The sequence below is a fragment of the Gadus morhua genome, chromosome 5, assembly GCF_902167405.1.
Source record: "Gadus morhua chromosome 5, gadMor3.0, whole genome shotgun sequence".
Lineage (NCBI taxonomy): Eukaryota > Metazoa > Chordata > Actinopteri > Gadiformes > Gadidae > Gadus > Gadus morhua.
In genome coordinates, this window is record NC_044052.1 from 1,227,926 (window position 1) to 1,254,133 (window position 26,208).

General features: G+C 44.6%; 1 protein-coding gene across 1 annotated transcript; it reads right to left on the minus strand.

Annotated features, from left to right (window-relative positions):
• Positions 1-17,156: 17,156 nt before the first annotated feature.
• Positions 17,157-23,306, minus strand: fam241a (family with sequence similarity 241 member A). Its single transcript, XM_030357115.1, has 2 exons — positions 23,111-23,306; positions 17,157-17,988 (listed from the first exon to the last, which is right to left on the minus strand). Exons 1-2 carry the CDS (start codon positions 23,228-23,230, stop codon positions 17,665-17,667), a joined length of 444 nt encoding a protein of 147 aa, XP_030212975.1. The 5' UTR covers positions 23,231-23,306; the 3' UTR covers positions 17,157-17,664.
• Between the last annotated feature and the right edge of the window lie 2,902 nt (positions 23,307-26,208).

The window sequence follows — 26,208 nt, forward strand, 5'->3', positions numbered from 1 at the left end:
AGTTACAAGCCTATGAACATTGTTAGAGCAGTGCACGCGCGTGTTAAGAGGAGTTTTGGGAAAAACCGACATTTTTTACGAAGGTTCAAAAGAATAGAACCTTCGTAAAAGGCTACTTGGCTCCCCCGTTCATCAGTGTCTCTCTCTATGGCTCCCTCTCACTCCTTTCCACTGTGTATTTATATCGATTGAACAAGAGAGGATGTAACGATAACTCCACGAAAATAAAGGCTCCATGGCTATAATAATTTAAATATAATTAACTTATAAAGCGTGTAACAAGACACCGAGATGATCTGGCTGGCTGACTAAAAAGGCACTGAATTTGGAACTTATAACACAGGAGGTCTGGCATGTTGACTAAAAAGCATTGCGATCATAAAAGGTGAACATCTGACAAAAGCACAAATCTGACAATAGATGGATTCGATCCGACAACCTCTTGCCAACCGAGCAATCGTCTCTATCGATTGGGCCACGCTGACCACACAGCTTATTTCGGATTCACTAATATATATCTATAGACGCTACAACTAATAACAAATGAGAGGAGAAATCGTCACAAGCAGATCTGTGCTGATCTGATTTGGTCTGCTTGTCTTGTTCAGCGATTGGGCGCAAACACTTCAAATGCATTGGCTGAGAGAAAAGAAGGGCGGAGATTATTAGCATACTAGAGAGACGCCGTATTTTAAGCGCGTTGTGATCTGCAGAAACGCGCGTATTTTACGCGCGGTCTTAAAAGGCTTCATTGCGGCGTAAAAAGCGGCGCATTTTTGCGCATGACGGCGTAAAATACGCTGTTTTTCTACATTTTACGGCGTTTTTTACGGCGTAATGAAGGTAATACGTGTCTAAATGAGGGCGTTTCCGGTCGGGGTTGGCTTGCCATAACAGAGAGGCACGGCTGCATCAGAGCCAAAAGTCGATTGTTCTCATAGGAAAGGGTTATCTCTGTTATGGCTGCATTTAGATCTTTGGGGACCATGAATATTCTCACCTTTATCTTCTCTGTTTTCTTTTTATTTTCTTCTGAATGTCACCGGGACCTTTCTTAGGACCATATGAGCATCAGAGGTTTTCACCTCTGATGCATCCCGGTCCTTCAATACACCATAATTTGCTCTTCAATGTTCTTGCGTTTGAGAGCTCTAAATTCTCCTATTTGCTTAAAGGTCCCATGACATGAAAATCTCACTTTGGGAGGTTTTCTAACATAAATATGAGTTCCCCTAGCCTGCCTATGGTCCCCCAGTGGCTAAAACTTGCGTTTGGTGTAAAACTAGCACTAGCTGTTCTGCTCGCTTTTGAAAAAACGGAGGCTCAAGCGCGCTGATTTGGAATGTCTGTGCTCATGACGTCATCAGGAATCTCAGCTCCTCCCCTTACTCTGCCTGGCCCGCCCAGAGACGTTGTCCCGCCAATGAGACTCGACCGTGCGAGCGCCACATGTGTGTGTGTGAATACACACACTGTAACGCAAGTGTTTCTTGTCGGTTCTTTGACGTGTCTTGTATTTCCACAACGAGACTGTCGTGGGGGTTATCTGAGCCATGGTTGAGAATTGGGGGAAAGGAACTTTGGTTTGACTCGCTGAAGTACATGAACTGCGTCATGCCGCCGGTTGCCGCGAGGCACCATCGCCCGGCAGCGGGCAGCCGGCAGCAGGCAGCGCGCGGTTCAGTCGACTTCAGGTTGATGTGAAAGTGGAAGAACCAGAGACGTCGCAGAACCCGACAAAGTCGTTTGTGATTCATAATATCGTCTGGAGGCGCACACAATATGTTATAAGATATAGATATCTATGTATTATATGATATTATTTAGATATATAGCTCCAGGACTGTAACGCAAGTGTTGAGAATGAATTGGGGGGAAGGAACTTTGGCTTTGACTCCCTCAAGAACATGAACCACGACAAGGAGGAGAAAGGGATCTTTGCCGGGCAGCCCTTATGCACCTCCGCCTCCGGCGGTGGTCCCTCAGCGGGGCTCAAGCGGGAGACATTCGCCGCCAACAATCCCTTTCTCCTCCATGTCGTGGTTCATGTTCTTGAGGGAGTCAAAGCCAAAGTTCCTTCCCCCCAATTCATTCTCAACCTTGGCTGAGATAACCCCCACGACAGTCTCGTTGTGGAAATACAAGACACGTCAAAGAACCGACAAGAAACACTTGCGTTACAGTGTGTGTATTCACATTGATGTGGACGTTGAAGAACCAGGAACGTCGGAGAACCCAACGCGGTCGTTTGAGATTCATAATATCGGCTCACACAGCTTTTGGCCGTGATAATATATATTATATGATTTAGATATCTGTGTAGGCTATGATAATATTTAGATATAGAGCTCCAGGACTCCCGTGTGTTCTAGAATATTTACAGAACACAGCTAAAGGCTGTGTGCACCTCGCCATTGCGATACATCCACTGTAAACAGAGCGCATGGTGGCTGCAAGCTGCTCAGGGCCACACCCCCACCCTCCTCCTTGACACGCCCACCGAAACAGCGCATTTGGGGGAAGCTCAATGTGCGACTGGCTCGGAGTGGCTGTAACTCTGCACCACGGCTGAATTTAGGGAACATCTTTGAATACTGTGTTAGTTGCCCACTAATACCTATATTAAAGAATACATAAAATAGCATGTCATGGGACCTTTAATGAGGCCCATTTACACAAATGCCCTCTAGCCCGGAAGAGGCTGTAGGTCTTCATCCAGTATTGGACTTTCAATGCCCTGGTACTTTAGTTTGAATTCTCTGTTAATGTGTCACTTGCCTTTTGGCTTCAAGCATTGTCCTCCATGTCCCAAATTCAGCTTAATATTTCTCCATAGTTTTGCAGCGTGCAGATAGTGACAGACAGATAGTGAGGCAGATACTTTCAGCTTCAGTTTGATTTCCCAGTCCTCTGCTTCATCTGAGTTCACCATGTCTACATATAATCCACTTTCTGAAACTGAACCTTCTGCAATACTGCTTACAGATCTTTGACGCCATGACAGAGATTTTAAAGCATAATGGTTAATTAATGCATTATGGTTATTCCTTGTCTGTTTTTTACTTCAGAATTAGAACCTTGTCCAACTGGATTGGTCCTGCATTTGGTGGATCTGCACCAGAGGCGGAGTGGCCGTCGGGACTATCGGGAGATTTCCCGGCCGGCCAGCCGGCCGGCCAGCGAGTTCAGGTGGACCGGCCCACAATTGTGTAGCGGCCTGCGAAGTCAGTTGGACCGGCCCACAGTTGTGAGCGGCCGCGAGGCGTCTGCAAGCCGGCCCTGAGCATAATTTATTCCCCGTCAAGACGCCGTGAAAATCCCCGAAATAAACAATATATGTCTCAAGAACATACAACCAATATTTATACCACTTGCTTACTCTCTATGTCTCATTCATGTTTTTTTTTTTTATATATTTTTTTTTTACTTCATTTAATTCTTCATTATTCAGGCGTTACAGAACTTTCATGGCCATGAATAAATAATACGAACTACAGTTTACTTTAATATGTTTGTTCTTGAATTGACGTAGAATGGAGCAAAGACTCCTGGGATTGGGAAATGCGTTTATCCAATAAACAGCTTGCAGGTCAAGTCCATTTTCGGAAATGTAGGGGGATATATGAGCGGCCCCACGTCTAATGGCATGGCCCTAAAGACGCGTCAGACAGAGAAGGCAAGCAAGTTTGTGGTTGCTTGCTTTTGCTTGTTGTGGCACTCATGGAAGGCAAGAAGAGAAAAGAGAAAGGAGGGGCTGAAAAGGCCAGAATAAATAAGAAGCGGATGCTGGAGGGGGATGCATCTAAGTGCTGAAATCAGGCATTAAATAGTTGTGCAGGTGAATTAGCCAGAGCTCCACCATTGACGTTATTGCTAGGCGGGAGCTAGCACAAGCTGCTAGTCAAATGTGTATGTGCTGGCTGGTATATATCAGACGAATTAATGACTTAACTGATCTTTCTCTTTTAATGGATGGAGAATACGTTAACAGATTTGGAACATGTAGTAGTAGTCGTCTAGTCGTGTCAACACGTTACACCGGTATTACCGAGCATAAATGGTATAAACTTTGAAACTAGGTTACTCCGTCAACTCTCCTCTCACACTAGGTGACAGCGTCTTATAACGTTCTATATATAATAGTATAATATAATTTTATAGATAATATCACGGCCAAAAGCTCTGTGCGCCTCCGGATGGCTGTAGTGCGAGGAGCACTACGGCCATCCGGAGTGCTTTTGTTTACTGCCGTTGCTATGGTTACTGGTCTTGTAAGGAAGTGCGCCAATTCTCGGAGCGCCAATTCTCTTCCGCACAGAGCAGAACTGTGACCTATTTTACCCTTTTTTTTTATTACTGAAAAAAATATATAAACTAGAACTGCAAGCAGTTATGCAGGGGTCCAAGAAGTGTGCATTTCGCCGGCACAACGCGACAAGAAATGTGCATTTCGCCGGCACAAAGCGAAGCATGTGTTCAAAACGCTACCCTGAACCTGTGGATACAAAGGATTTGACCGTGGTAGGAGTAGCGAGAAGTCAGTGTAGCGTTTTTGCGCCAAAATGTTGTAGAAGATATACAATTTCCTCGTTTATTGCGCCCCCTAATGGCGAAATGTTCCGAATTTTTTATCGAACGACAATAAGGCGAGCCCCGACATGTGTGTAAAATGTGGACTCGATCCGATGTGTAATTTTGTTTTTTTTTGGATTTTTGATTTTCCACGTCAAATTTAGCTAATAAACCAATATTCAAAACGCTACCGTTTCGTCGTCGACGGTCGGATCAAAAAAGTGTATACGGTTCCTTTTCGTGTGTGTCTGAAGATGTCGTGTGCAAAGTTTGGGGTTGATCGGGCGAGAAATGTGGGAGGAGTAGCGAAAAAACAGTTTTGCGGTTTTCGCGATTTTGCGAAAAAAAATTCCAGACGCAAATGGGCGTGGCCTATGCCAAAAGATGCAGCAGACTCCAGTGAATATGTGGGTACAAGTTTTTGACTGTGGGAGGTTCGGTGTGGGAGTTATAGCCCCAAACGCGTATTCCTTGGTATAGCGCCACCTAGTGGCCGGCATACCTGGATTTTGTCGTCTGCATAGTCTTCAGGGACCTGGATCTAATCATGCAATTGGCGTGTCGGCACCATTTACGGTCTGGGCTGTGGTACCACTTCTAGTTGGGAATAATAATAATAAAAATCCTTACAAAAACAATAGGGATCCAACCTGTTGGCTTGGACCCCTAATAAACGGTGTTGCGGGGGGGTGGGGCCGGACCGGGGAGGATTCTCCCGGTGGCTATTAGTGCCCCACTCCGCCCCTGATCTGCACCCAATAGCCTCGGCACCCTGGAACACTTAAATAGTTTTGTGCATAGTACAAGTTTTGTGCATAGTTGAGTCCATTTGTGCATCTCTTTGTTGTCTTCTTCTGACAATATCATCACCTGTCGCTTCTATTTCAATACCATTATGGCATGTCAATTATCGCACCCATTGATCGTCTGAAAGTGCCGGTATGTTTACAATGAAACAGAGCTATCCACTTCCTGTTCCGCTACGTGCAACAGCATAAATGGACCATAGTGCAATATTCCCTATCTCCCCCCGCAAGCTTTTAACAAGAAAAATAAAAAGGCTGAAAGAAAAACGGAATTGACCGAATGGCCTTATGCACCTTAAACACAATTGCAAAACATCAACTCATAGAACCTATGTAAGGCTAACCGACAGCATAGCCCTTGTGGCAGGCAGGCACACTGGCCGTCCTGGTGGACCGGCGCAGGTCAGTCTCCGGCAGCGGCAGCGACACAATGTGCACGGATGGGGTCCTCAGAGGCCGGCAGTGACGCACAAAGGACATCCCGGCCCGGCACCACCGGCATGATGGTGCCGGGCCGTCGACCTCGAGACGATCGGCCGATTGGAGTAGCGGTCCACCATCACGTGGTAGTGTACACCCTTGTGCATGACAAAATCTGAACACACCGCCTGGAAAACAGCGGGATGCTGCGAGCTTAGAGGGTGCCATCCGGTGAAAGTGTTATTTCGGTTGGCGCAGATGTCGGCCGACATGCCAGACCAAAACACAGACGATTCTGCGCGGGCAGTCATCATGGAGACGCCCTAGTGAGCAGCGTGCAGGGCGCTCAGCACTTCGCCACAGAGTGAGGGCGGTATGACTATCCCTTATCCCTGTACAGGACTTGCCCGTCAGCTGACGTAATGTCCTTGCGGTACTTGTGGAAGGCACGAATGACCTCTGGCATCTCGATCCTCAACTCGGAGAAGCCGTCTACTGCCATTTCCTCCAATATGCGCATCCCGCCGTCGCTGCTGGTTGCCTCCCTCCCTGTCCCTCCCTGTCCCATGTCACCGAAAGCAATGATACGAGCCCCGCAGCGCACCATGTCAGGTCGCCCTCCTCAATGCCCTTTGAGAGACAGGACATCGGCGTGCCTGCTGGGAGAGAGGGGTCACGATGGCGGCATTGTCGTCTGGAAGATCCATGGGCAATAGTCCCTGGGAGCCTGTGTGACATGGCATCTGAGGCCCTATTCTTCATGCCCGGGTCATGGACGATGCAGAAGCAGTAGTGCAGGTTCTTCTCCTTGAGTTTCCTTGGGTATGTCGTCAAGTGCCCTGTCACCAAGGAACTTCAACAGCGGCTTGTGGTCGACTGCCAGAATCAGGTCCCTGCAGCCTAACACGAGGTAGCGTGCCTTGTCCAAGGCGTCAGCGACTGCGAGTGCCTCACCCTCTACGGGCGCGTATCTGGATTCAGCTGCATGCGTGAACCTGCTGCCAACCAGGGTCATCTTCCATCCATCCGCACAGCAGAAGGGCCTGACCGGTGTGCATCTTGCGTGTCCTACTGTGTACCTGTCTCGCCTGGTGGAACGGGGATTGTGTGTGGTGGGTCTCACGGAACGCATGCTTGTTCAGGGCCTGGAAATCGACGGTGAGTCGTGGCTTGCCATTCTTCTTTGTGCAGTTCACCATGAGGTGACACCACGTCACCAACATGCCAAAGGGTACCTCCTCCGACACGCCAAGACGAACGTCCTGGTCGAGGCCCGCTTTTACTTCATCCTGCCAGTGTATGGCCATGGGAATGGGGGTGTGGCAGGCAACTGGCGTTGCATCCTCATCAAGCATGAGACGGAACGGTAGGCCGGCCATCCTCGGCAGGGGCTGGTTTGGGCATGTATTGAACGTGCATTGAGCGTATTCCATAGAATATCCCTGTTAGCCTCCGTCGCCGGCATGGGGAGTGCGGTTGGCCTGGTCGGCGGCGCCACACACTGCGGGCAGTCGCATAAGTCCGAGGCCGCCAGGTTGACCTCCCCGAGTGTTTGGAACTTGTCTGACATCATGCCCAGGTCCACGCAGGCTGTGCGAGAGAGGATTATATGGTCTGAGGTTTCTGTCACGTACGCGATCTGGTGCGCCTCCAACCTTATTTACACGTGTCTGCCTGCCCCTTCAAGCTAGCATGAAACGATCCGATGGGCTCCTCATGTCCCTGTCGCCTGTTAGATAGGGCCACCCGAGCTACCATGGAAATCTCCGCACGGACGGCGAGTGCTCTCATGGCTCCTCCTTTTTTTTTTTTTAAACAATGGCATCGCCCAAGGAAGGTGCAGAAGTCGACGGAGCAATCAAAACAGTTTTATCGAAGATAGATTGAAGGATTTTATCAGAGGAAAAAAATAATAATTACCAACGTAAGCCATACCCGAATGTGTAAATAAATTACTGTTCAGCCAAGGCCAGACTGATTTTCATTGCAAAATACAAACTTAAATATCTGGATTGTCCAAGGAGGTAAGTTTCACCAATCAGACTGGTTGCAGACTAGCTTAAAGGGGTAGTTCGGAATTTTGGACATAGGGCCTGATTCCCAAGTGAGCATTGGTATTCTTTATCACTGGAGACAGTTTTCAACACATTTCATTCAGTCCTTCTAGTTGCAGAGTTCGCTCGTGCTAGGCTAGCGCACGGCAATGGGCAATGCTAGCCTGCTATTAAAAACAGTCTTGCCCACTCCACAGTACACCCGAGGTAAATCAATTATAACGCCAGACTATAGATTTAAATGTCTGTGTTGATAGAATAATGTTAGAAATAAAACTAACCTTGCATTGCATTGCATTTTGAGGGAATTGCTGGGTCTCAGCAGCAGTGTTATATTCCTGGTAGTAGGCTACGGCAGCGGCGGACTGATACCTAGGTTACCGGCTCTAGTTTTTTTTCCTGCCACTGTCATTGCTACAAACGCAGAGTACAGTGAACGAAGGAATTCTATTAGGGTATTCAATTAACAAGATATGGCCACGTTTGGAGGACTTAGCGATGCATCTGCTTTTGAAGAGCCTGCCCGACACCATGGCCTTCCCCCATTGCTGATGCTGGCTTGGCGAGGAACAGCCACCCCCCTCCTCTGCACTCCCCCATCGACGATGACCTCCAGCCTCATCTCTCCCATAGCCACAACAACAACTCCAGCTCCACTGTCTCTGTTATAACTGATTTACCTCGGGTGTACTGTGGAGTGGGTAACACTGTTTTTAATGGCAGGCTAGCATTGCCCGTTGACGTGCGCTAGCCTAGCACGAGCGAACTCTGCAACTAGAAGGACTGAATGAAATGTTATGACAACTGTCTACAGTGATAAAGAATACCAAAGCTCACTTGGGAATCAGGCCCTACGTCCAAAATTCTGAACTACCCCTTTAAACCTGTGTGAATGGGGAGTTTCATTTTATTTTTCTTCAAATGTATTTCGACCAATCAATCATTTCTACATGAAATGGGGAATGATTTTGACAGAAGAGGACTGAAGAATTTGAGAATTTGACAGAAGAGGACTGCTAACAGAAATGATAGCATATTCTTCCCAATGTCGATATCCCTCCTTGGCCATCAGCAGAAACACAAAGCCAGCTCTGGCATACTAAACTTGTCTTCTGAAACCTCCATCCTGACACTTGCAGATTTGTTTTTTCTTCTGAAGAATATATCCGTAACAAGACCAGAAACACTGCGTAACTCCGCCTCTCACACTTCCTGGTCCTGGTCCAGGCGCTGTTCAGTCTCCCCCAGGAGTCTGGCAATAGCAGAGGTTGAAGAACCAAGTCACCCAACCCTCTACAACGTTCACCCAACCCTCCACAACGGTTAAGAAAAGTACCCATATCATATCAGTTTTCGGCTGTGATCTACCATCTATAAGGTTGATAAGAAGCGAGACTACAGCCTCCCCGACACATCTACTCTGCCACTATCTGCCACACAGATAGCAGACAGACCAAAGACCTTGAAGAGAGACAACAGCCTGCCCGACACCATGGACACCGTGCCTTCCCCCATCGCTGATGCTGGCTTGGCGAGGAACGGCCACCCCCCTCCTCTGCACTCCCCCATCGACGATGACCTCCAGCCTCATCTCTCCCATAGCCACAACAACAACTCCAGCTCCACTGTCTCCTCCCTTTTCGGTTTTCCAGCTGAATTTAAGAAACTGGAATATGTTGGCATCAAACTTGCATCTGTGTCAATGATAGCATCGCCACGTCATGGCCACAGGCTGATAACAAGAAGATAACTGTACACAGGCTGATAACTGTAATGATAGTAGTCCTGAGTATTACTGAGACAAAAAAGGGTTCAGCCGTAGACAAAGTATAAAGGACGTTTCGCATAATCTGCTGAACCCAAGGTTGCCTACGTCAAAACATGGCAACTTTTGCATTCCTGCTGTAACCACTAAGAGAGTAAACAAAGGGAAACTTAGGCACACTGCTAACCTCACAAATCTCATACATATCGCCTCCAAACCAAAAACAACCTTAAAGCCTATCAACAACACCATCAGGATGGGTCTACTTAATGTTAGGTCTCTTAATAACAAATCATTTTTAGTTAATGATTTTATTACCACCTCTAAACTGGATTTTATGTTTTTAACTGAAACATGGCTGGAACAAAATAACAGTGCAACCGTTCTGATAGAGACAGCTCCTCCCAACTATAACTTTTTTGATGCATGTAGATCTGGAAAAAGAGGTGGAGGGGTTGCTGTTATATTTAAAAATGTTTTTCAGGGGAAACAGATGTTATTTGGTGATTTTCCATCATTCGAATACCTTTGTGCTGCATTGAAATGCTCCCCCAGAGTTCTCCTATTAATTATTTACAGGCCACCCACATACTTCGATGACTTCACAGAATTATTGTCTAGCATCTCCACAGACTTTGACTGTCTAGTTATAACTGGTGATTTAAATTTTCATACTGATGATTTGAATGACAAGTGTGCAAAAAAACTTTTTACCATTTTGGACACATTTGAATGTCTCAACATGTGAAAGAGACTACTCATTGTAAGGGGCACACTCTAGACCTGGTTATCACAAAGGGCCTCAATGTTTCTGATCTCTCTGTGACTGATCCTTCCTTGTCTGACCACTTTTGTGTTTTCTTTAACATATCTTTTATTCCCGACATACAGACAAAATCAAATACTATCAAAAAACGGTATATCAATGAAGAATCTTATGTACTTTTTAAAAAGGCCATCTCCTCACTACCACCTCTCAACCCATGTTCTGCTGATCTTGTAGAAAACTTTAATTTGAAAATTTTGAAAGTCATTGATGTCATTGCACCTTATAAGGTTAAAACGATTTCTGGAAAGCAAAAGGCACCCTGGAGAAAAGCTGCTTCTGTAACAGCACAGAAAAAAGAATGCAGGAAGGTTGAACGCATCTGGCGTAAAACAAAACTTCATATAGACCATGATATCTACAAAGAGAGCCTCCGTGCCTATAATTTAGACTTAAAAAGTGCTAGAGAAACATTTTTCTCCAATATCATTAAAACCAATACTAATAACGCAAAAACCCTATTTGCAACTGTTGACAGACTGACCAACCCCCCAACACAAATTCCACCTGATCTCCATTCCACGCAGAAATGCAATGAGTTTGCAGCTTTTTATGCTGATAAAATTGAAGGCATCAGACGCGCCATCAATATCTCCACTTCAAACAAAAATGTTGGACTACCACCCTGTTCAGGCAAAAGTAACGTGGCAGGGATGGCATGCTTTAATGTTATAGACTCTAAAACTCTTGTGGAAACTGTTACACAACTAAAGCCATCCACCTGTTGCCTTGATTCTTTATCTACCAACCTCTTTAAGAATGTTTTTGACTGCCTAGCAATAGACATATTGCAGATAGTTAACAACTCTCTCCAGTCAGGCAACTTCCCAAAAGCCCTGAAAACTGCAGTTATTAAACCCCTTTTAAAAAGTGGAGCCTCGATACCTCTATTATTAACAACTACAGACCAATATCAAATCTACCCTTCATAAGTAAAATCATTGAGAAAGTTGTCCTCCAGCAACTTAATCACTTCCTGGCATCAACTGGTTGTTATGACACCTTCCAATCAGGATTTCGACCCCTGCACAGCACTGAGACCGCCCTCATTAAAGTTGTAAACGACATCCGTCTTAACACAGACTCAGGCAAAACCTCAATACTAATGCTACTAGACCTCAGTGCTGCATTCGACACTGTAGACCATACAATACTTTTGGACAGGTTAGAAAACTGGGTGGGGCTTTCAGGCACAGTCTTAAATTGGTTCAGATCCTACCTACAAAATAGGAACTACTTTGTTTCCATTGGCGACTTTGTATCAGAATCAACCAATGTGATGTGTGGAGTCCCACAAGGTTCGATCTTAGGACCCTCTTTATTCAACTACATCTACATGCTCCCACTAGGACAAATCATGCAAAATAACAATATTGACTATCATTGCTATGCTGATGACACGCAAATCTATGTATCGCTATCACCAAATGACTATCGGCCCATAGATCTGCTGTGCCAGTGCATTGAGCTAGTGAAAGACTGGATGTGCCGAAATTTCCTTCAGCTAAATGAGGATAAAACAGAGATAATTGTATTTGGTGCTAAAACGGAAAGGCTTAAAGTAACCCAACACCTTCACTCTCTGTCCCTGAAAACCTCAATCAAAGCCAGAAATCTAGGGGTTATCATGATTAACATTTCGAAAGTCACATCAAATCAGTTACAAAATCTGCATATTATCACCTTAAAAATGTAGCAAGACTTAGAGGGCTCATGTCCACCGAAGACTTACAAAAACTTGTACATGCCTTTATCACTAGTAAGCTTGATTACTGCAATGGTCTCCTTACAGGTCTCCCAAAACAAACTCTAAGGAAGCTTCAGCTTGTTCAGAATGCTGCTGCTAGAGTTTTAACAAAGACCAAAAAATTCGAACATATTACACCAATTCTTAAATCATTACATTGGCTTCCTGTAGGTCTGAGAATTGATTTTAAAATCATGTTGCTAACCTATAAATCCCTACATGGTTTAGGCCCAAAATATTTAACTGATATGCTTCCACTACATAAGCCTTCTAGAACACTAAGATCTTCTGAGACCAATCTGTTAAAGGCCCACTATGCAACTTCGGGCATTTCTTCGCTGTTTTCTTGGTTTTGGCACGCACATTTCTCTACACAGCGCCCCCTACAGCTTCGTAGTAGATATTTTACAACACTGTCGTAACAACTCGTTGACGACCCTTCCCCATGCACTTCTACGCGAGCCATGTGCATTTGTTTTCAAAGAATCCGGCAAATGCGTGGAGCCATGTCCGAAGTAGATGTTCATAAAGTGTAGGCAAGGTTATACATTTTTAAAATGGTGTATTTGTATCGCAATAAACATAAATCCATCCTTTTTTATAGTTGACGGGAAGAATTTATATCCTAGATTATAATTGTTTTATCTTAGGTTGAACAGAACAATCAGTGTAAGAGTGTTGGCCAACATAATAATCTAAATAAACAAGAACCTGGATTCGGGGATTCAGTCTGTATCTGGGGGACGAGACAGACGAACAGCAAAACACCCATGGAAACAAAGGTGTTTATATGATTGCAACCAAGCAAGCTAGAAACATACAGGGCTCACAACAAAACGGTCGAGAAAACAATTTTTACAGGGCTCACAACAAAATGGCTGAGCAAACACATTTGTACAGAGACTATCAACATCAAGAATACCACGAAGACAAAGTTCACCCAAGGGTACTTTCAATTTCAAAAACAACACGGCCAAGTCGGCGTCTGATTTACAGTCTTCTTTTTCTTTCAGTTCACGCTATTCCTGAAAAGCTTGCCCAACGTTTACTCATGCCTGGTCTCTCTGTCGGTCAGCCTCCCTTTTCTCTTCTTCTGTTCCTCCGACATTGGGTTTCTCTGTCTCTTTTTCGTCGGCTGATCTATGATGAATGTAACAATCCCTTAGTTACTTATGTTTATATCGAGCCGGTTCCGTGTTTGGGGGTCTGTGCCGTAAAGCAATTCGTTACTTCGCGAGACCCGAGACTCCCGCGAGAGTGGGCGGCGGGTCGCCGGCAGAAACATATTCCTTTTCTCCGCCAAGATGCGCAAGGGGGAGTCGAAACAACGAACAATCGAACAAAAATGTATAATAGAACCATCGCAATGACTCTTAGCCTGTTATATTAAGGTAAATCAAGCCAAAAAAGTTGCATAGTTCCCCTTTCACTCATGTCTGATCTCTTTTCTGGTCCATTCTTCTTTTGTTCCACCGACAGTCGCCTCTATGGTCCCTTATCAGTCGATTGATCCATGATTTATGCAACAATTGCCTCGCAACTGGCTGTTTATATCTAGCTGGTGCCAGGTTTGGGTGTGTGTCTGTGCCGTAAAGCATTTTCGAAACTACAATCTGACTACATTTTCGAGGCGCGATTGGATACTTCCGCTACGTCACATTCGGATTGTGTCGGTCCGAACAGAGCAAGTTGCATATGCGCTTTTTCCTTGGAGAGGTGACATGGGGCAATGACACACCCACCAAACGACCCAGAAATGGTTGCAGAACCATCAGAATAACTGTCAACTAGCATAATTAATGTAATTTTGGCTAAAAAAGTTGCATAGTGGGCCTTTAATTATCCCCAGAGTAAACACGAAACATGGGAAAGCAGGATTTAGTTACTTTGCAACAAATAGCTGGAATAAACTCCCTGAGGATTTAAGACTTGCCCCAACTCTGAGCACCTTTAAAACAAGATTGAAGACTTTTATGTTTGCTTTAGCTTTCTGCTAAATCTTTAATACTTTGCCTTTATTTTCTAAAATGCCTTTTAAACTTTCCCTTTATTTTCTATTTTTACCAGAAAGATACATGATCTGATACCAGACAGAAAGGTTGTATAAGGGTAAGAGTCCTGAGTTTTGTATTTGTATAAGGGTTAGAGTCCTGAGTTTGTATTTGTATAAGGGTTAGAGTCCTGAGTTTGTATTTGTATAAGGGTTAAGTCCTGAGTTTTGTATTTGTATAAGGGTTAGAGTCCTGAGTTTGTGTACACTGTGTTTAACTCTTTTGAGAAGAGGTGTATAAGGGTTAGAGTCCTGAGTTTGTATAAGGGTTAGAGTCCTGTGTTTGTGTGTGGGTGGAATTCTGAGACCGAGCTCCGTGGGAGACGTTTCCAAGTTCTGTCTGGGTTAGAGTCCTAGAATCTGGATTGGAGTTCCAGAGAAAGGACCAAGTTCCTTTAGGTCGGGTTGGAGTCCCGACTTGGGTTCCAGAGATACTGTTGATCTGACCTTAAATACATTGCACTTTAAATTTTACTTACTAAAAGGCCTTTTTAACTTTCAATTTAATTTTCTATTTTTACCAGAAAGATACATGATCTGATACCAGAGAGAAAGGATAAGGGTTACTAGAATCCGGGTTGGAGTCGGATACCAGAGAGACTGTTGATCTTTTACTTATCTATTATTTTATTTTATTGTATGACAATGTTTATATGTGAAGCACTTTGAGTCTGCCTTGTGTATGAAAAGTGCTATATAAATAAAGTTGCCTTGCCTTGCCTATAAGGGTGAGATTAAAAATAACCTTGTGGATGTATTCAAATTTAGAATAACCTCATGCATAACGCTGGCTGAGGTTTTTTGACCGCAAGGTAAAAATAGAAACATGTCTAACACTAGTCACAAGCTTTATTTTAACCTATGACTTTTAACATATTCAAGCCTTTGCTTCATCCTGCCTTAATAAATGTCACTCTCTTTATTTCTGGAACAGCATTCAATCCACCGCTTTTGGTTGCACAAAATGCACCTGCCTGTCTTATGACTAACACTATGAAATGTGACAATATAACCCCTACTTCACATACATTCAAAGAAATCCCAATCATACATCTGTGTGTCTTTGGGAGATATAGCTCGGAAGATGGTCGGAGGTGCGTTATTGATGCAAGTGCAAGAAGCCGTCAGATGAATGAGTGTGTTGCTCAAAAAACAGACGATTGCATGTGTTTGTTTTGTGATTGGCTGATGTCTGAGTATACTGGGCCAGCTGGTTGGATGATTGGTTAGTGTTTAGCTAGGCGTTTCCCACCAAAAATATTGCATTGAATGTGTGACTCACACAGCTGATGAAGATTTCCTTTCGGGCTTGTACATTAGAATGCATCATTTTGTCTGCAATACTCTAAAAATACTCCTAAATCAACGTTAATATACTGTAATATATAAAAAACACTTTGGCAGGTTGAAACACAACAATGTCTACCCATAATGACAAATAAACAAGATTATTTACTAAGTAATGGCCAGAGCAAACATTACTACCAATACAATAACTAACTGTGGAGTGTGTGCGTGAATGGCTGCTGGTTTTAGCGGCGTCACCTGGCCCGAGGCTGACTGGACCCTGGGTGTAAGAATTGGATACTAACTATACTAACTGTTAATATACAAACAGAACACAGTTGTGGTTGACAGAAAACCTACCAGACCATATCAAAGTGCTCAAAGAGGACTGGGCAAATACCAGTGGGGTGAAAACAACAGTGGTACCGCCGTTTGAGAAAATTGTGTTTTAGTAAGTTACATTCAATGGGCATTGGAGTGTGGTTACCTGGGTTATGGCCTTTTAGTGCGACAGAGGTATCTGAGTGAAGTAGGGAACAGAATGTCAAAGGCTTCTGAGGTCTTTTTATACACTCAAAGATCTAATAACTTTGTCTTTTTAACAAAGGGGCATTGAGCAAAACGTAGAACACAGGTCTATTGTTGGATTGATTGGCTAGCTCCCGCCTACATCCAACAGGGTCCTACTCTTCGTTCCTCAGGTAAAACTTAAGGACAATACGTCAACCCCCCTCACAAGATGCTGCCGTCCTTTTCCCCAAACTCAAAGCTGGAAAGAAATTTTGTGCACATTTTCCACCTGCACCGTGGCCGGGTCTTTCCCAAATTAAGTTGATTAATAAGATGATAAATTGATCATTCTCATCTGCATGCTAGAATGAAAGTTTGCCTTAATGATGAGATGGTAGAGCTTTATGTATTTGCACACATAGCACATTAGCGGGTAAATAAAGTGTAGTTAAAGCTGCAATGTTTAACTTCCCCTCTGCAACTATTTACTCCATGAATAATTGTATACAATACCCCCAAACCCTGAGGCAATCCATCAAGGGAATTGGTCGCTATAAACCGTTTAATATCAAATGTTTTTTTACACAGACACGCACACAGTGAAAAATCTCAGACGGCAGTTGTCTGAAAAGGATTTAGCTACTACAACTGTAAGGTAAGGCAATATTATTTATAGAGAACCATTTAAAGACAAGGGCCATTCATAGAGTTTAACAAGAGACAAAACCACATGTGAAAAAAAGAAGAAATTAAAAGTATAAAATGGGTATGAATGAAGTGCACATATTTTGAATTAAAGCTGTAGTAAACAGAAATGTATTGAGCCCTGATTTTTTTTTTAAGCGTTGAGGCAGACCTTAGTTTTTTGCAGCTCTGTGGTGCATTAAAAACGAAAAGCTGCTTCACCTTGCTTGGTTTACACCCTGGGAACACTGATCAGGCCCTGAGAGCTCTAGTGGGCTCATAAAACAAAAGCAATGAGTTAAGTGGTTATAAACTATTCAGTGGGAGTTCACTGTATTATGGGGTTTAATGTCTGTTAGCGCCTTTGAGCGCCTTCTGTTAATAAAGCACAATTCAGAAGACTGGGCGGTCAGATCATAATGAATATATATTGTACCTACCCTGTTACAGTGTAAAACACTGCTTTAGATTACAACCCCCCTACTGTTATTAAGCAAGGCAATGCAAAACATGACATTCGGCATGGAGTAAATTTGGTATTCCTCTTTATTTAACTCTTTTTTTTTCTTTACACAATTTACCCATGAGTCATTGATTGTTTTTTTATACTGTGCAAAGTCAAAGTCAAAGCCTAATAAGTACAATGTCTGAGATATATCGTTTACAAGATTAGATATTGGACTTCCTGAACTCCTTTAACATGCAATCAGGTAATGCAATGGCTTTTCCTTTTGTCACTCCGATGGAGCTACAGCACGCATCGGCCCCTACTGGCCATGGCAGCACACTTCAATAGATATCCACAGATATAAAAGTGACAATGTTAAACAATCGCTGACAGGTGCTGACAAAAGCGAAATTCTGGAATTCTAGGTACTATTTTCCCACAATCCCAACCACTGTCTCCTAAAATGGTATCCAGCCTAAGAAGCATTTCTTTTCATTACTTTTGGATATAGATTATGATAATGCAGAGAGTTCCAACTAGTCCTAGTGCTTGGAGACCAAGGAACCACAGCAGCAGCCAGAAGAAGACGATCACTACCGGCTCCACAATCTTCTCACCAAAGTACATCTGGCTGAAGCCCATCCTACGAAGGCACTTGTTGAGCATCCCAAACAAAGTCCCCATGCGTTCACAGTCGTCCTGCTGTGGCCTGGTGGTGGGGTCTTCTAGAAGGGTCCATGGGGCTGTTGAACTATAGGAAGATAGCTGCCTGGCCCTGGGTTGTGATGGGCTACGTGGTCCAAGCCTGTCTGGAAGGTCCTGTAAAGGAAGTACGGTGTATTAATGTTGGTTCAACCACATTCATTCATTGTGCTTTGGAAGCACATCAAACAGCAGGATGAGGGCCAACCCAAGCCTTTATGGAGCCCTAAGAATTTAGGGTTAGGGTGATGCCCCTATTGCCTCAATGCCGCCAATATTATTGACTATTGGCGTTGCTCGATCATTGGCAAACCTACTGTTAATCTCACCCAAATCACAATTTTTTAGTTGTATCATTGTAGCTTAGATAACACCAATGTCAGCCTGAGTTGTTCTTACCCTTTATGTTTTTTGAACAGGTAGCAAAGAGCGGGCACATGTTAATAGGCACGTCACTCAAAGTGATACAGTACTATGTGGCATACTGAATGTGGTGTTCTGAAAGGTGACAAAATAAACCAGCAGACAATGCATTAACAAGTGAACTGCTCCCAGCTAATGTCTGACCGATCCGAGCGTCTCTTCCATTAAAGTATTTCTACTGAAAAACCAACTTGCTGTTGGTTATTTATGTCTGGTCCATTTGTACACTCAAAGATCTGAGAACTTCATCTTTTGTTATTTTTAAAAAAGAGGCATTGAGTTATGGCAAGATTTTCTTCAACTAAATGTTAATATACATACAGAACACAGGTGTGGTTGACAGAAAACTTACCAGACCATAACAAAGTGTTGAGGACCGGGCAAATACCAGTGGGGTGAAAACAGTACCAGCGTTTGAAAATTAACTTGTTAACCTGGGTTATGGCCTTCTAGTGTGACAGAGGTATCTGGGTGAAGGTGGGAAAAGAATGTCAAGGACTTTTGAGGTAGTTCATGGTACCCCGCCCACAGGCAGGTGTAGTTGTTTTATTGTGCTGCGTTATTCATTCTAATGATTGAATCAATTTAAATATATGCAGATGTGGTGGTCTGGAATAGAGGTCATGTGTTAATGTGGAACGTGATCATGCAGCCTCATTCACATGGTCAAATGTATATTGATGAGCATACAACATCCAGGAACCTCCAAGCACACATTTCTCAAGTGAATTAAGGGCTTTCTTAAAAGCCCTTAATTCAGGGGAAATTCTGGGGAAATTAAACCTTTGTAGTCAAGAACACTAACGGAAGAAATATAAATATGAAAGATATAATTATGAAGGAAAAATGGTTAACGAAGAAGTTCCACTAATGCCATACTGTGTCTCGGCAGTCCGATTCTTGGAAACGAATGAGCCGGAATGTTGATTGCCTGATGAATTTCAGGTGCTGTTCAATGTTGTGTTTCTTAAATGAGTGGCAATTACAGGATGTCATGTTCAGCTTGTTGATAATGCTCTAATCAGGATTCGAACTCTCAACCTAAGGATCACCAGTACAAGGCATTATCCTGTTGAGCCACTGACATTCCTGAACTGCATGAAGCCTCATTCACATAGTGTAAATGTCGATTGATAAGCACACAATCAAGAAACCTCAGCAAGCACACATTTCAAGAGAATTAAGGGCTTTCTTAAAATAGTACAGATCTGAAATTTGCCCTGTTAATGGTATCCACCTAATGATAGCCGTATGGTAGTTATACAATAACAAAATGGTCACATAGGCAAAATTGACTGTGGACGTTTGGCTTTTCTATGAAATTGTGGGAAATGTAATTTTTTTTAGAGCAGAAGACCAGGGTTTTATAGATGCATCTGATTCTAGAGATTAATATTATGAAAGAATTTGAGTCCAGGTCAATCTGGTGAGGAGAAATAAGCCTAATTCATGTTTTTTTACAATAGCGCCACCTTTGGGTGCAGTAACACAAATTTGAAAAAATGGAAAATGTCAAGAGTTTTCGACTTACGGTATAGGCTGCAGTATGACTTTTACAGAATTAGAGGGGAAAAAAAACATTACAGAAACAATAGGGGACCAAGCAGCTTCGCTGCTCGGACCCCTGATAAATATATGGAAGCACTTTGCTCATGAAGGCAAATTAGACACCTAAAAAAATCTCACTGAAGAATATTTTAATCCCTTAAATCAAGTGAAAAGATTTTAACAGAGTTCAGAAGTCTATATGGAGTAAACATTGTAAACATGCACACATCAAAAAAAAAGAAAGAAATAGCCAAAGTGATAGTTTGAATACATTTGAGAATGGCTTACTTTAAAGCGGATAAAGTTTGAAATGGTTATAATAAGTCAGTCATACTGTCAAGAGAGTGTGTGTGTGTGTGTGTGTGTGTGTGTGTGTGTGTGTGTGTGTGTGTGTGTGTGTGTGTGTGTGTGTGTGTGTGTGTGTGTGTGTGTGTGTGTGTGTGTGTGTGTGTGTGTGTGTGATCACTTGTAGTAACCAGGAAAAGTGTTATTGACAGTATTCTTTCACATTTAGTTAATCAAGATAAGCTCACAAAATGATGAAGCTTGTATCGTCGGACTCCTTGGAGTTTGTGTGGATAGCATGGCGTGAAAAATATTAGCATTTAGCTTCTACCGTAAGAACATCGGATATATATCAAGCACCTAGCCTCTAGCCATATAAACGGGGGTCCCCACAAATAAACGCTGGATATATAAGAATCATATTTCCAATCGATTTATCATTTTAGCGCTAGTTAAACAAGACAAACTGTAAGCTTAGAATGGTGTTTCTAGGTTATAGATTGATATTATTAGGCTCAAAATGGTTAGCTTTTGTGATAGCCCCCAACTGAAAATATACAAGCAAACTTTGCATTAGGCTGTTGCACTTTTTTCTTCTTTAAGGCTGAAATACTGCAACACTGCTGACATGACTGTTCAACAGGAAGCACTCATGCGCTAGTCCCTCATTTGCAATTACTGTTGTTATCACCTGACGCGCTGTGTGCATCGGATCATATTGTATTCTTCCGTGCGATATCCGATCCAGAATACTGGGCCATTATCGGCCAGATACCGAGGCTGTGGATCGGATCAGGACAGGCCTAGTTATGGGAATATGACTTAATTGGTAGGTGTGTGTGTGTGTGTGTGTGTGTGTGTGTGTGTGTGTGTGTGTGTGTGTGTGTGTGTGTGTGTGTGTGTGTGTGTGTGTGTGTGTGTGTGTGTGTGTGTGTGTGTGTGTGTGTGGGGGGAGTAGCTGTGAGCTTTGAGGTATGGTTAGCTGAGGTGTGAGACCCCTGTTTAATAGGCTTGGACTTTTTCAGTGTGGGCTGCCTAAAAGATCTGAGTAACAACACACCTAGTTTGCCTAGGGACCCTTAGGTCAATATAAACTAACCCCCACAACCCAGTGTGCCTACTGCCTGATAGCACCTCAGAACCACATGCAACATAACGTATGTAACGCAGTACCAACCCCCCTCTACATGTTCACCCATGTTCCACCACGAACCCCAAGCACCCTCTAGACCCCTACGAGGGCGGAGAGCAGCCCTCCCAGGCTCCCCGGCCACAGAAGGATCAGCAAACCGCCGGTCTGTGGCGAGGGGCGCAGTAAGGGGCTGAGCGACCAAGGAGTGGTCGGGATCTGTCTGCCCTCAGCGAGGAGGAGATGGGCTCGACGCAACCGCTTCAGCAGAAGACAGACACCGCTGACGCACAACAGTGAAAAAGTTCTAGGTTGTGTTGCTGGAGTTTAATTGTGTTTGGTGTTAATGTTTGGGCGCTCAGAAGGAGGAGGCGGGCCTTTGGTAGGTGAGATACAGGGAGGGTAAAGAGAGAGAGAGCGAGAGAGGGTTGACAAGTGAATGGAGGAGTACATGTTTGGCGTGGTAACAGCCTACGTTAAGCAATCAATAAAAGTATCTAAACCACCTGTGTGGTGCATGTGCAGTAAAGCAGGACTGCTATAGATTACCTGGTGCCGCAAATACAGAGGCTCAGACCGCCTCTTTATGAGGCTCAGACCGCCTCTTTAATGAGGCTCAGACCGCCTCTTTATGAGGCTCAGACCGCCTCTTTAATGAGGCTCAGACCGCCTCTTTAATGAGGCTCAGACCACCTCTTTAATGAGGCTCAGACCACCTCTTTAATGAGGCTCAGACCTCTTTAATGAGCCTCAGACCGCCTCTTTAATGAGGCTCAGAACTCTTTAATGAGGCTCAGACCTCTATAATGAGCCTCAGACCGCCTCTTTAATGAGATTTCAGACCGCCTCTTTAATGAGGCTCAGACCGCCTCTTTAATGAGGCTCAGACCGCCTCTTTAATGAGCCTCAGACCGCCTCTTTAATGAGGCTCAGACTCCCTCTTTAATGAGGCTCAGACCGCTTCTTTATTGAGGCTCAGACCACCTCTTTAATGAGGCTCATGCCGCCTCTTTAATGAGGCTCAGACCGCCTCTTTAATGAGGCTCATACCACCAAACTAAGTCACCAATGACCTCCCCCAGAATGTGAAGACTATACCATCCACAGCATTATAATATATGAAGCCTGACCCTCACCCATATCAAATAAACCGCTGCTCAGACGGAGCTTCACCGGCATCCAAACAAGTGTCCGAAATGCTCAGCAGGATGCGTATTCAACTGAGCTCCATGCATCCTATAACTGCTGAGGACTGGGAGGGGTTATTCACCTGAAGGGTGGGGTTATGCTAATGAGAGGGGTCTGAACACAGGTTCAGGCATAAGGAGGCATTGGAGTTGGCAATGGGATAAAAGTGAATTAAAGTACTTGAAGAAATCAAAGCTGGGCTTCAATGGGGCATGAAAATAACATATTATCTTACATTTTTTTCTTTACAATAATTGAGGAATGTGCATCACCTTGGTCGCCAGTAGTTGGCAGTAATACACAGTCAGAAGTATTTATTATTGTTATAAATATGTATATATATATATGAACGTACATAATAAACACTTTGTAAACGCCCGTGAGATTGCTTTACATCCTAGTCCACACACACACACACACACACACACACACACACACACACACACACACACACACACACACACACACACACACACACACACACACACACACACACACACACACACACCGAGGAGCGCCGTCATGCTTTCAAACTGTACCACAACTTGATTGTATCTTAACGGGACCTTGTTAACCCGAAGGGATGCGATGCAACACACTGTCAGTTATTTACAGAAGTAGAATTATTATAACTTCTGCTCCTCAGATCACTAGATGTTTTTTTACCTGGTAGTGCTGCTGTGGGTCTCTTCTATACGGATCGTGGAACCTGCTGTCACTCATATATCCTTCAAACTCGTGGCGATTGACATGATGGTCATTTACTGGCGGTAGTGCGGTGGACATGATTGATTGACACTGTCAGCATAACACGATATCAAAACAAGCGATCGACTTCTTCCGCATCACGTGGGGTATGACGCGAGAGGAGCCATCATCACCATCATGGTGGGAGTGACGTCACTAGAACCTGGTGTATTCAACCTGTCACTCATTCTATGGATACCTCCATGAAAGATTAATGGGTACAAGAAACATATCTCTTGAATAGCATATTTCAATGATGTGTATTTAACATTTGTTAGTCTCTTATGTTGTCTGACGTTCTGTACTCTCCCACTAAGACTCAGGATTAATGTATTTTTTGTACCCTGCTTAATCCCTGCTAATCTTTAGTTTTACTAGGTGCTGTCGAGGAGATCCCAGAGGGACCAGACCCGGACCGGGAGTATAAAGCCATGAAGAGCTTTGGTTGGGTCGGAGCTCCGTGCTGAAGGATGTATCTGCTGTTCTTGGTTCTCCAGAGTGTTCTCCTGACGGTTGGTTCTTGTCCCTCCCAGTGCTCCTGCTCTGACGGAGTGAAAGGCAAGCTGGAGCTCAGGTTGGGTAAGGCTTGTGTCGATATTTGTTTTAGTTTTGCATTCAACATTGTTGTTATTGGAATAATTCTGCTGCAATATTTAATACACGTTAAGGCGATAGTTTCTTTATAGTTTAATACGTTTATAGTTGACATATTATGGCAACAACACTTCCTCAATCCCAAATATTTGGGATGTTGTTTTGGGTTCTGGTGCTCCGAAATGCATACAACCTCTGAAACATGCACTATTACTGCACTGCCTTGGGGCAGAGGGACAGAGAGTGTTTGGAACCTTTGCTGAATCCACCCTATAGAAGGGTGCTGCTGAACACCTTGAGGAACATTTTGCAGCCCCTCAGAGCGCTCTCCTACGTTGCGTTAAGTTCTGGTGCCGACACCAACGAGCCGGTGAGTCTGTCTCCCAATACGTGGCTGACCTGCGAGGCTTGGCTAGCCTATGCAGGTTTAATGCAAAACTAAATGATACGGGATCAACTCATTTTACACACAAACTGTGGGAAAATTAGGGGCAATTTGTTACTAGAAAATGATGACTTGACACTAGCTCAGGCTATTAAGATAGCTCTACAGGTAGAGGCGTCATTTGAATGCGCGGCAAGCCTGTCTTCAGCCCAAAATGACACTCCAGCTGATTCCACCCAACCAGAAACATGCCCTGTCAGTTCTGTTAGCTTCCCGGACAGTGTCCAAGTAGCCTCACAGCCCCGAGATCGCTCACAGCAGCAATGTGGAAACTATGGCTCATCCACGCACAATTATAGAGCACAAGTCTGCCCAGCACGTGGGAAAACCTGCTCCAATTGGTCCGCTCCAACCAAAGGCCACCGGCAATACACAGTAACCCAGCCGACGGTCATCCACAATGTCCACTCAGGACAAGTTTAATTTAAAACCTGTTCTCTAACAGTTGACGATGTCACTCTACCCCTACTCCTTGACACGAGTGCCACTGTGTCATTGCTGAACCCATTGACAAGGAAATGCTTCTCCTCGCATAAACCACTGGGACCACCTTCCACGACATTACGTGGCTACGGAAATGCCGATATTGACATTGTAGGTTCACTCAAGCTGTCCGTGCGCTATGGTGAAAGGGCTCTGCCAGCCTCCACATTTCATGTGTCATGCCATGGGGCCAATCTACTTGGTCTCGACCTCTTTCACAACCTAGGATTTACACTGCTGGACACCACAGGCTCAGAGATCCACACCGTCGCCATTCTGTGGCAGCAACAGTGGCCTGCATTGTTTGAAGGGCTGGCTTTTGGGTTAAATTCAGCCCCAAGTTGCTTTCAAAAAAATCATGGCCTCCATCCTGGCTGGGATCCCTGGCGTGGCCTTGACGACATCGTTGTCCATGGAATCAATGCCGCTACCCATGATGAGCACCACCTTATGCTGAACACTGACAAATGTGTCTTTGTGGCCTCTGTGATTAACTACGTGGGGTTCCGCCTCTCAGCAGGGGGTATAAGCCCACTTCAGTCGAACATGGAGGCCATCCAATGCGTACCTGAGCCAACGTCATCAGTGCAAGTTGCCTCCTTCCTGGGCATGACTGCGTATTTTCTCAGTTTCTTACCTCAGTACTCCGACACAACTGCTCCACTGCGCAAACTACTGAAAACCGATGAGCCCTGGATCTGGACTCCAGCATGCTCTGAGGCAGTCCTTCGCCTGAAGGACTGCCACAAATCCTGGAACACTACGACCCGGCCAGCCCCACACTTGTGAAGTGCGACGCCTCTTCCATAGCAATAGGCGCTGTGATGTCTCAACTTCAGAGTGACGTGGAAAGGCCAATCGCTTTTGCTTCCCATGCACTCAGCCCTACGGAACAACGGTATTCTGTGGGAGAGCGGGAGGCACTGGCTTGTCTCTGGTCATTTGAACGCTGGCACATGTACCTGTATGGACGTGAATTCATATTAAGGACTGATCACCAAGCCCTCACCACCCTCTTGGCCACGTCAGGCACCGGCCAAAAACCACTCAGATTGCACTGCTGATGCAAGTTGGGCCGACCGCCTACAGCAGTAAAATTTTCGTCTTCAGTTCACACCAGGAAGGGTCAACGTAGTGGCCGACCTGCTATCTCGCTCCATTAGCGCACCCACAGCAGAGTCTACAGCGTGCATGACGAGGCAGAGCATAACATTATACAGCTTCTCCATACGCCACTGCAGGAAACTGTGTCACTGAGTGAGCTGCAGGACGCCTCAGTCCCTGCTCTTTCCCTAGTGGCCTCGTACATCCGGAACGGCTGGCCTAACAACGTGCCGGACAATCTTTTGGCCTACTTCAGGGTCCGCGAACAACTTGCATGCTGGAATGACTCCTGTGTTGCGCGAGGGCTCTGCACTGTGGTCCCTAGTGTCCTTCGGGCGCATGTCCTTGCTATGGCGCATGAGGGCCACTTGGGCATAGTCAGGCTCAAACA

What these genes read in the sequence shown, in the direction of transcription:
- fam241a (XM_030357115.1), bottom strand. Translation starts at nt 23,230, where the DNA reads ATGTCCACCGCACTACCGCCAGTAAATGACCATCATGTCAATCGCCAC. An exon ending in ACCCACAGCAGCACTACCAG is followed by an intron (nt 17,989 to 23,110) that starts GTAAAAAAACAT and finishes CTTCCTTTACAG; the next exon opens with GACCTTCCAGACAGGCTTGG.